The following is a 12017-nucleotide window of genomic DNA, read 5'->3' as shown; positions in this document are numbered from 1 at the left end:
CTAGTATTAAAGGGAAAAACCCCACAAATGTTAGTTATTAACTTCAATTGACAATTAGCAGCCTTTATAGTTTTTAATGTTCTCTGAAAATTTAATCTGTAATGTATTAAAAAAAATTTGGGTAAACAGAGGGCAACATTTTAATTTTTAACTATAAAAAACTGGAGCTTATAGAGTCCTCAGTTATTTTTTTTTTTTATATTAGCATACAAAAAGTCAGCACTTTATAAAGCCCGGCAAGGAGTGCAGAGCCTTGTTCACCTGAATTCTGAGTTACTTCTGACATAAAATATGACCAAACTAAAACACTTAGATGTCCAAATCCTCCTCTCATCTTCAAAGCACACTGAGCCATTAGAAAAAGTGCCATGGGCATTAAAGGGACTAAAGCACTTGGGGAAAAAAAGGGTCAAAACAGGTGAGGGGAAAAAAAAAGTAACATTTAAAAGGCACAACATTTTAAAGACATGATCAGTGTCCCTTTGCATGTGTTATGGAAGTCTAAACCCAAAGTCTGATCCACTTACACACTATACAGGGATATTTCCACAGAGCTTTAGGAGCCTTCCTCCTAGGGAAGAGAAACAGCTCCCCTCTGCCCACTAAAGTAACCCAAAAGGACATTTATTTTGGTTCCAGCCCCATGCTTACTTGCTTGGAGCTGAGCTCAGGTACCTGCAAAAAGCAAAGTCTTTACGCTTATACATGTACACTGTGAGTGGAAAATGTAGAGCAGAAAAAAAGTGAAGAGCTTTACATTGGAATAATATATGAAAAAATATATCACAGTCTCAAATGATTGCATAAAAAACAAGTTTTATGCAAGTTACAATTCTATGGAAATCTACGTTGGGAAAGAGGATAAAAGAAGACCACTGACTAGTCTTTGCACAATTGAGACAAACTAGGCAAACAGGATTGTTTCAGCGCACAGAAAACTACACAGGACTGAGGAACAATGAATTAAATCTCACCTATCTTGAATGTGGTCTATCAACTGCTTCCTAAAGCTTCAGCACATTAACTCATTTGAAATATTATATGTTGGGCATAAAAACCTCCTTGTCTCACCAGTATCTAAGAGCCAAGTACATTTTTGCCTGACACCAAAGTTAGCTGATACTTACAGACTATGTAAAATAGTTTACGTATTTTCTGAGATTACTCAAAACTTCTGAAGCATTTTGTCAAAAACCTCTCTTTCCTACCAACTGAGGGGCAATGCCTGCAAGTGCCACTAACAACTCTCACCCTCTCTCATGTATTGATGAGCTGATTTAAGTCCAAGCAGGACAGCAAAATGTGTGACAGAGAAGGACAAAGACTACTTTGAAGAAGCACTTCACAGAAAAGTTAGCTGGATATATTCACCCAGGACAAAGTAATAAAAACCTGGAACAACCTTCATCTTGGACTTAAAAATACCAACTTCTGGAGAAATACTATTTCACTGAAAAGTCAAATGTAGTTCAGAGGGGAAAGAAAGAAAGAAATGACAGTGACATTTATGAATTATCCAGTTCTATAACTTTGAGAATTGCCCATTTTTATACCTTTGGAAATCATCATGTTAAGTATTGTCACAACAGATCCCCACAGCAGTTTCGCTATGCAGTGATATTCAAAAACAATTAAAATCATTACCTCCAAATTCTTTTCTAGCAGGTGCAGGACTCCTACCGCCTGACAGTATTTAAGAAATGAATGCAGCAATAATGAAAAATATCAGTACAGTGGGAGGGAAGAAAAAGAATGAGAAAGTTAAAAATCACAAGGGTCAGTTTGTTATTAACTATGTTGCCCAAATGCTTCTGAACATCCAGTTTCTCTTAGTGCTCAATTGTTCACATTGTCAGATGATCCAAATGAAGTTTACATTAAAAACTTGGAGATGATAAAATGCATATATACTGATGCCAAAATTAAAGGAATAGCAATGAATCAATGAATGCACAAGTTTATTTCTATCTTATTTTAAAATAGATGCTATAAGAAATAAAATGTTGAGTAAACACTGCTGTAATATAACACATTTTTAAAACTGTGAAAATAAGTTTTTATAAACTTATTCCCTAATAATATTTAAGTGGTAAAAATGCTGTTATTTCCCATGCTGTGATTGCTTTTAAATATACCAATTAAATGCATACCAGTTAAAAACCAGTGAGGCCCAAGTGTAATATACAGTTTGGGTTTGCACTTTCAAGTTCATCTCACATACTTGAAAACAAATATTCCAGAGCACCTGAGAAGGTCCCCACATTACCTGAGGGTGGAGGTGGCCGCTGTGGAGGAGCAGGACGTGCAGGAGGAGCGATGGGACGAGGGGGTGGAGGACGCTTTGGCTCCAGGCTCTGGGGTGGCTCCTTCTGCTGGGCACCAGTCTGGAAATCAGCTGAAGGATATGACAGAAAACAAAGCAAAAATTAGTATCTTGGACATTCTAAACCCAGAAAAGCTTTTTGAATAGCAAGTCTTTCTCACATAGAGGACAGTCAGTCCCCAGCCTTGGAAACAATGATCCAGAAGTTTTTTAGAGAGTGAAAACAAGAGGAATGAACCAATAATGAAAAGAAGCAGCTTTCCTAAACTAAAACTTTTGCCTCTTGTGTTTTAATTAATTTATGTTTTTCATGAAATCCTGAACAATCTTCCCAATTGCAGCATTCCAAATTTAGATTTTGACCCTTACCTGTGAACTAAGTTCTCTGGAAAAAAATGCTACAAAGGGAATTCTCAAGGCATTTGAGCATTTAAAGTAAACTAATTAGAAGCCATTCTAAACACCATCATTGTGTTCACCAGTTCACTTAGTCATTTAAAAAAAGGTTGTGTTTAACCACAAGTTTTCATATTGCACTGACAATTTACAAATATGCTGACTACAATTTATATCTCGGAGCTGACAGGAGTAGGGATTGTCAGGGGTGTATTCCGAGAGTGTGACTGTGCTGAACCAGGATTCTACAGACACGCTGCGACAGAACTTGGGTGTGGTGGCAGGGGAGCCGTGCAGTACACACCGTGTGTGGAAACTGGTGGTCCAGGAGCTTTTCCTGGGGCTCGGCTGGGTCTCACTGGGAGCGTGGGCCCATCTGACAGTGTCGGCGACTGGCAGGGGCTGGAACGCGGGGAAGAGCTCGGCGAGGTTCCGAGCCCTGAACTCGATGTCGGCTGGAGGTGCTGAGGAAGGATTTCCTCTACTTCAGCACTGTAGTCATCGATGTCTCCTAAAGAACAAGCCCCAGAGAAGAAAAACACATTAAAGCTGATTCTGGGCATGGGATTTTATGCAAGAAAAGCCCCAAAGTTCCAAGGAATTAGCTCAGCAACCGAAGTATGATTCTTTCATCCCAAAACTACACATGAAGAATACATATGTATTCAAGCCAATTGAAAACACTTCAAATGCTTATATATATATATATATATATATAAAATAAATATATATTAAAAGGAATTATAACAGTGTGGCAACTGTGAAGTTGATTAATCTAAGAAACAATTAGCTTCACAGGTTATTTCTGTGGTTTGCAATATGACACGCTTCAATTATTCTTCAGAAGGCTGGGCAGGGGATTTCAAGGTATCTTTTATTTATTTGTAATAACTTCTGCTTGCAAAAGATGGAATGGTGTTTAAGAAAAAGGCTCAACATGGATGTGCTCTTGAATTTGGAATATATTTAAATATAGACGAGACTGAAGCAAATTGTCGAGATACTGTTGGAAATAATGTGATTTCTAATCTGTTTTAGATGGGCATAAACTTGGTACGCATTTATACATGCATTAAATTAACCACATTATTTAGGACTGTAAGCATTTCAAATTAAGGAATGCTTTATCTCAACAAACCTTCCATATCATAGTCTGCAGTAACTTCGGCATCTTCACAAAGCAAAGTGGAGCTTGCTGATGAAGGCAACCCAATATTAATCTTCTCTAGATTCATTTCATCTTCCAAACTCCTGATCCAGTCTGGATTTTTCAAGTTGATATTTATAATCCTTCCTTGTAGCTGAATTGCCAAAAAAAGGTATGCACAAAACAAAAGTTGTTAAGAGTAGGAATATTAAAGCTCAGCATTTTAGATTTAAAAAGAAAAAAATAATTCCTGAAAATATCACAAATAAGGTTATCTGAATATCTGTGACTAAACATAAACAATTCTGATTTTCACTTCATTTAGATAAGTCACTACATTTAAGTAATTTAAACTGCTCATTACAACCATTTGAATTTTTTTTGTAGAAGAATTAGCAACTCATCTCCTACAGTTCTCCTTTTCAGTTAATCAGGAAGCTTCTGGTTTCTTTTCTCTGACAGAAACACTATTATTTATAAATAAAAACAGGCTTGCTTATAAACTACATTTTTAGAGGCTGGCACAGAGCAGGTCTTCATTCTGCAAATTGACATCCTACTCAGAGCCCCTTTCCTGTCTGAACATCTCAGCAGTGACATTCCTGCCAGTGACATCTCAGCAGATCCAAAGATCCATCTGTAAACATCACACATTCTAAGTCTTAACAGCCACAGACTAGCAAAAATTCAAACATTGGAAGTTAAATTTTCACAGAGATTAAATACTGACACCATAGAAGTCAATGCAAGCTGAAATGTTGACATTTTTCAGAGTTTGCAGAAGTGTTAAATTTTTAATAACTGCAGGCTATAAAGATTTTAAAGTGGTTCATTAAAGAAAATAAACTCTGCTTTTTCAATCATAAAAAAACCCAAACCCCTCATTTCATGAAGATGCCTCCCAGTAGGACATCTTCATTTCTCTAACAATACTTCTCCTAAAAATAAACTTAAGTTTGATACTTCTTTTATATGGCTTTTGAAACTTTTATATGACTGTTGAAATTCAACATGCTGGTATGTGGCTATCAAAAGGGAAAAAAAAAAAGAGGATGCAACAGCCTAGTACGGAACAGAATAAACTTCTAAGAATCAAAGACAAACAAAAAATCTAACCTACTCAAGAAGACTTAAGAAAGCTGGATTTTCTCTTGCTATACAAAGGTTCAGTCATTTTTACATTACCTCAATACCATTCAAATTCATAACATTCAGAGCAGAGCTTCCTTCCAAAAATGTTACCCACATCTTGTCTTCCACAAACCTGCAAAGTTCATTGGAAACAATAACCAGAAAAATACCACAACACTTAACAGTACAATTGCCAGCCTAATGAAAATGCAACATCCTCATTTTCTGTTCATTTAAAACTACTAACCTTATTCTACAATACAAAATTTGTTTGAAATTCTCAAAAACAAAAGTATCTGGAAAAATCATGTCTGAAAACTGAGACACATACACGTATGCAATATGAATTCCAAAGACACTGAAGTTGAAATTCAAATGTTAAAAATGAAACAGATCATAACTGAAAAGCTAGCTAAGGAAATAATTTTATTCAGGAAATTGGTGGGAACAATGAAGATGAATTTTGAACTTGCTCCAGCAGGTCCAAGTCCATATAGGACAAGGGGGGAATGGCTTCCCACTGCCAGAAGGTAAGATGGGATACTGGGAGAAATTCTTCTCCGTGAGGGTGGGGAGGCCCTGGCACAGGTTGCCCAAAGTAGCTGTGGCTGCCCCTGGATCCCTGAAGTGCAGGAAGCAACTTGGTCTAGTGAAAGGTGTCCCCATGGCAGCAAGTGGGACTCGATGATCCCTTTCAACCCAAACAGTTCCATGATTCTATAAGCAGAGATTAAAAGTAATAAATTTTCTTTTAACCTTATAAGTATAACTTCGCCATAGCTTGCAAATTTTTGAAGGAGATCATCAATCAAGTTATCATCAAAATAGTTTTCTTCTGCTGAAGAACTTCTGATAGAGACCATCACAGTACCATCAGGTGGTCCTTGCATTGCAATCACCTCCTTATACACTTTTTGTCTCTCTTCAGCTTCAATTTCAAATATGTCAATGTCAATCAGTGCAACCACAGGCCTTGGAAACAATAGACAAGAAAATCCTGTCAGCAGACTATCTGAGTATCAGAGTATCTGAGCATGAATATTAAATCTTAGGAATCAATGTATAAAATTAAACTGGAACCTATGATCAGATGTTTTCAGCTCTGCTCTTCCATAGTGCAACAAAGTGCCAGGATTCCATGTATAAGGGACGTTACTGTCACTGTGGAAACTTGCATTCAAGAGATCCAGGTCTTCAGCTACAATCAGCAGTGAAAACAAGAGGAAAAATACAGTGATTGCGAGATTGCTATTTGCAAAAAAGAAAAAACCCAGAAAATAAATTCAAATTGAGTGTCTTACAGAAACCTCCCCCCCTAGAAGTTCCTCTTCCACTCCTCAAATGTCAGTAACTGGGATATGATTCATGGCCCTTTCTGTAGCCTCACTGTGTTTATTGAAGGTCTGTTACAAGTGTGCTGTATCCTACCAAGCCAGGAACAGGAGTTCAGCATCACTGGCATTGTAAACATCACTAAATGGCTCCTCTAAGTCACTTCAAGAACGTTTTTAAACAATTGAAGGAAACCCTCAAACCTGATCGGTCAAATGGCCATTTTCTTCTCCTCCAAAGGATCCGATCTGTCCATGCTGGTGTGCGACACTTTTCACTGGTGTCATAGTCATCAGAGAACAGATCATATTTGTATGTAGGGGCAAAATTGATTTTCCCTTCCAGAAATCCCCTAAAAATCTGTAATAACAGAAGACAAAACCAGACAAGAAACAGCTTGAAACTAATCAGAATTCTCTGTTCTAACACTGACCACCTGTATAGACAGCTCAAAATAAAATAAAAAAGCCTGCTCTTTGTTAAAAGGGATTCTTCTCTACATTGTGTCTGCTGAAAACATTTGACATTATGATTAAATAGTGACACAGACAATCATCAATGAACAGAAGTATGCCAGCAGTTATATCTTTAAGCCCAGGCTTATGAACAACCTACTGTTGCTTCAATGTCATTACCAACTGGCAGTCACCCAGAACACTGATGCTGTAACACAGCATTCTAATCTGGTGCTTAGTTGCTCCTGTGTCAGCAGAAGTTGGGAATTAAGGTTTACATTTTATCTATCTGAACATGTCAAATTGTCTCACAAATTCACGGACTCACACACTGGCTTGGGTTGGAAGGGACCCTAAAGATCATCCAGTTCCAACCTCTTGCCATGGACAATGATGCTGTTCACTAGACCAGGTGGAACAGGGTGCCATCCGATCTGGTCTTGAACACTTCCAGGGAAAAGTTGACACAAGATGCCCCCTCAAATAAATAGGATTTAAAAAAAAAAAAAAAAAAAAAAAAGAGAGTCCTTAATACATTCAATGTATTCAAAGTGAGCCTCTCACTCATTAAGTGCTTAAACTGGACACAAGGACACAAGATAAAACCCTTTAGATAACTCAATCAGCTCCATTCTTGAGTTCAACCTTCTATGGGCATCTTTCTTTCACTTCAGACACCTGTAAAAGAGAAATCTAACTTGGATCTTAGTGTCAAATCTGCATCAAGTGACAGGCTGACCTGCTTCTTTTCTTGTTGTAAATACAATTTGCAATCCAGTCAATTTAAAAGTCAGTGTCAAAAGATCAATGTCAGAATGCTAGAAGTTCCAACTTCTGAGACAATTTATTTGTTTGCCCTCAGTAATTATTTTCTAACCTGCTTTTATAAAGCAAGTTGCTATGTAAACAGCTTTCCTGAGCAACAGGTACAGAGGTGAACCTGTCACAGCTGGAGAGCTCCCCCAGGGACATGGCCTGTACCCAGCCAGCAGTTTCTAAATCATGGAATATCACCCCAACAGGGCAATGCTACTCCTGCTCCCCAGCCAGGAGTCCTTTTCATATTCTGGCAGTTTCCATAGATTTCTCCAACTTTATAACAGCTGGAGGTGTCTCCAAAACCTCTATACATCATGCTTTGATCCACTTAACAGACAATCAATGCTGTCTGCCCATATGAATGTGCATTTTGCTTTCTCTAGGAAACAGCTGATAAAAAAAAATAAAGCGAGTAAAAATATCCAGTGTTTTGCCTCCTGCTCTGGTGCACAAGATACCAGCACAAATGGAAGGGAACTCTAAATCAGCAAAAGCACTGCTTGTGATCAAAGTGCTGGAGAGCAGACAGAACCGACAATAGAGGATTGTCTCTCTTTTTACCATATCCAGCCTTCCTTTGCAGAGCTGCAGAGAGAACATGAAACCTTACCAATCTAAAAAATGTAGCTTTCTTCAGACTTTGTTATTCCGTGTTTTCTTTGCAAATAAAAAAGGTACCATTTGGACTACTCCTTTTCCCAACAGTGACAGCATTAGACCTATTACAGTTTAACTAAAGAATAATATTACCAAACATTACAAATATTCTTTCTAAACAGTTACATCTGACAAAAGGAAAATACTATAATTAGAACTCCATGCTGAGGATACAGATTTACAGGAGCATCATAGAATTACTAAAGCCAGTAAAAAAAATGAATTATTCTCAAGTATGGTGATGTTTGAACACACCTGTCCAGAGTTTTTTTGATTGATAAGCTGGTCTCCTGCTATAAGGGGATCCCAGTTCTGTTGTCGTATTAGGTCCTTCACCTCCTCATTGGGCAAATCTATTCGATAATTGAAGTCCCCACACCAAAAAATATAGTCATGAGAAAAGAGCATCCTTCCCTGTAAAACAGCAGCACACACTGGAGTTAAAAACAACTGATGACAAATTTACTACTTCCAGGTTCAGAAATTCAGTTTTTAGCTGTGAAATTTGTATAATTTATGGGTGCTGAAGACAACTGAAATACATCCTAGTATTTAGTGTCCCTATGATTGGAACAATTGGTGTGGTGTTTATATATGGAACACAAGAGAAGTAACATTTCCAATGGAGTTTCCATTTCTAAAGAAACACAAATCAACTGAATTGGGTTCTAAAATTCTTCATCTTCCTACTCCTGGTTTTAGAAATCTGCTCAAAAGCGATGGCTGCTGCCTGTGTCAGAGGAGAATAAAACATCCCCCTGGGACTTTGTGGCACAGCCTCCTGACAAACTGAAAATCCAGAGCTTTATCATTCAGATTTAATTGAAGACTTTTCAGTTACATCTGATTTTCGTCACTAGAGAGAGACACAGGGCTTTATTTGTTTAAACAAAGTCCAGGGTTTAGAGTGAGAACTTCTACTTCCCTTCCCCCTTTATTTTGATTTTTCCACTGCCCATAAGTAAAACCAAGCAGATACACTGGCAGATTGAAAGAGCAGTATTTAGGAAACTGCTGGAAACAGCACTTGGAAAACTGAAACATAACAGTGGGGACAAATTTAGAAAATAAAAAAGCCCTGTAAAAGAAGATGTAAGACTCCTGCACAGTGCCACAGAAATTAATAAATTACATTTTGATGACAAAATTTGAAACAGCTTAAAGTCTCAAGCAAGCACTTTGTTGCACTGATAACATTTCAACTTGGTGTTTGATGAGAACATGGTGTGTGTTTATGAGGACATGACATAGAATCATTCCTGTGTACTGAGAGCAGTGCTGTGGATTTTTTTCTCACAGGTGATTGTCTCCTGTGCTTATAAAAGTCCTACTGCGTATCAGGGATCTATAAGGTCTCTTTCCTGTGCTAAGTTCTTGATTTCAAATGCAAGTGAACTGATGTTTTATCATCTCCATCATTGCACTGGCAAGGTCTAGTCTTCCTGCAGTGTTTTATTTCAATAAACATTGTGGGAACTCAATTATCTCAGATCTCTAACCCAAGGAAATCTGATTTCCACGGGAATCTGGGGAGGGGGAAAAATGCAAATGGAGCTTTAGGATGACACTGCTGGACCTCCAAGGGTTTCACTTTTCATTTGTTACGGAATTTGAACACCATGCTTACCATTGGAAAGCCAAGCTTGCGAGAAATTTCTACAAAGTCTTCATTTCTCTCCTTGACTTGGGATTGCCCTGCAGCAAAATGACTGCACACAAAGCAAAGGCTGGAGGTATGGAACAGCATCCGAATGGCCACTGCACCTTTGTTCCCAGTGGCTCCTCCCATGCCAGTCTTGACAGTATCGACAGCAACATCCCTGAAATAGTTAAACAACTATTAAAACTTCCAGGAGCCTGGCACAGATGGCTCTGAGTGTGACACTGGGCTGGGAGGGACACACCATTCTCCCAACCACAGGGCCAGTTTCAAAAAGTTCCAACAGACACTGAGCAGTAACAAGACAAAACCTCAGCTTTTCAAGCTCTCTGGGTGACCAACGAGGCAGTTAAAAACTAAGATAAAAGAACTTAAACAACTACCTCACAAGAAGGTGGAACAGCTCTTTCAGAGCCCCACATGGCTCTGAGGCTGTTTGGGTGTTATCTTCCAACACAAGGCAAGCTGAAGGTGACCCGAGCTGGAGCCAGCTGTACTCACTGACCTGATAAAGGGAGCGTGCTGGGGCCTGATGAACACAAAGAGGCAGACGCCCACCAGCTGCTCTGAAGCCAGCAGCACGTACTTGTAATCTCTGGAGATGGTCTTCTGCAGCTCAGCAGCCCAGAGCTTCTGATTCGTCGTGCTGGCAGTGAGATTAAAAACACCAGGTAGGAAATAAACCAAACTGAGCAGGTTTCTAGCTGGTGATTGAGCTGACTAAGCTACATCCAAGAACCTCAAGTAAACCTTGAGGCAGTAAAACAAAGCCAAGTTGGGAATGGTGCTCAAATGCCTCCCAGCAGAGACACAGGCTCTAGACTGTCATGACATCATGGTTTCAAATTCAACCTCTACAAATCCTGCCTCACTTTTCCCAACACACAGACAACTTTAGGAGCCATGGCTATCTTTGCTGTACTTATGAACCTAGACTAGAGAAGCAAAACCTAAGAATTGTTTTAGAGATCTACTTCCTAAGCCTAGAGCTCAGTCAATATTGGAAAACAGGTGTCCACAGTCTTAGATCAAGAAGAAACATCCTTAGAGACCTAACTACACTATGGTTTTCAGAGTCAGCACCGAGTAGGAATGAAAAATACAAGGCCTGGAAACAGCATTAACTACACAAAGGGTGAAATTAGGGGATGACAAGCTGACACATGGTACCCAAAAGACAAAAATCTGCACAAAAGCTACAGCATTATAGGCTTTAGGTGCTCTCCTCAATGAGTTCAACCTTCCCTAACACCAGGAAACATGCAAAGCAGGCAGAGGAAACAATGGACAAAGGGAATATGGTCCTAGGACTACACACACATTTATCACTGGTATCACCCATCACTAGGAAAAATGTATTTCCATAAACCACAGTCTGCTAGGAGTGAAAAATCCCAACTCCAGTAATATATGCATGCAATACATGGAATGGCAGTGAAAACTAACAGTATGGAACAAAGCCTTCCTTCATACAGATCACAATAATTAAAAGCACACCAACAACACATGCTTTTGGAAAGACTTTCACAGGATTTTCTGTTCCCAGCAATACAAGACACAGGAACTGAAGAACACTGCAAGGACTGGAGAAACCAAAATTTTAAATAACATATGACTTGAAAAAGGCGATTATCAGCCAAACTAGTACTGTGTGGATTGGATCACCCACCTGGCATTCACAATGTTTCCTGCATTTAACTCCACCATTTCTTCAAATCCAATGGCAAATATATCCACGGGTTTGTTTTTGCGATCTTGGGGTAAATAGACAAAAAGTTATTTCTTGTTTCTAATTAACTTAAGAATCAAGACCTCATATATATATGTTCATTTTAAGAAAGAAAATCCTTACTTGGAAAGAAATCCTTCCCTGTGAGGTTGGCGAGGCCCTGGCACAGGGTGCCCAGAGCAGCTGTGGCTGCCCCTGGATCCCTGGAAGTGTCCAAGGCCAGGCTGGATGGGGCTTGGAGCAGCCTGGGGCAGTGGAAGGTATCTCTGCCCATGGCAGGGGGTGGAACTGGATCTTTATGGTCCCTTCCTACACAGTTCTACACTTCTGTGATACCTGTTTCAATGTTTGTGATCTACTTGGAAAAA

General features: G+C 39.0%; 1 protein-coding gene across 13 annotated transcripts in view; it reads right to left on the bottom strand.

Annotated features, from left to right (window-relative positions):
• Positions 1–12017, bottom strand: part of SYNJ1 (synaptojanin 1) — a 49939-nt gene that overhangs the window by 11876 nt on the left and 26046 nt on the right. For 9 of the 13 annotated variants that reach the window (XM_015647902.1, XM_015648231.1, XM_033519108.1 and 6 more), the window contains 12 exons: positions 11590–11674; positions 10426–10566; positions 9888–10080; positions 8516–8674; positions 6533–6689; positions 6078–6195; positions 5754–5969; positions 5052–5130; positions 3858–4020; positions 3024–3230; positions 2267–2395; positions 1645–1683 (listed from right to left, as the gene is read on the bottom strand). In XM_015647902.1, the coding sequence (XP_015503388.1) occupies positions 1645–1683; positions 2267–2395; positions 3024–3230; positions 3858–4020; positions 5052–5130; positions 5754–5969; positions 6078–6195; positions 6533–6689; positions 8516–8674; positions 9888–10080; positions 10426–10566; positions 11590–11674 (1686 nt within the window). The remainder of the gene's footprint in view (positions 1–1644; positions 1684–2266; positions 2396–3023; positions 3231–3857; positions 4021–5051; positions 5131–5753; positions 5970–6077; positions 6196–6532; positions 6690–8515; positions 8675–9887; positions 10081–10425; positions 10567–11589; positions 11675–12017) is intronic. The other 4 variants (XM_015648150.1, XM_015648403.1, XM_015648476.1 and 1 more) reach the window with 1 other exon arrangement.

This window comes from Parus major, chromosome 1 (genome assembly GCF_001522545.3).
Source record: "Parus major isolate Abel chromosome 1, Parus_major1.1, whole genome shotgun sequence".
In the NCBI taxonomy this organism is placed as follows: domain Eukaryota; kingdom Metazoa; phylum Chordata; class Aves; order Passeriformes; family Paridae; genus Parus; species Parus major.
Note: the sequence above shows the minus strand (reverse complement) of the source record. Positions and strands in the feature narration are given on the sequence as shown.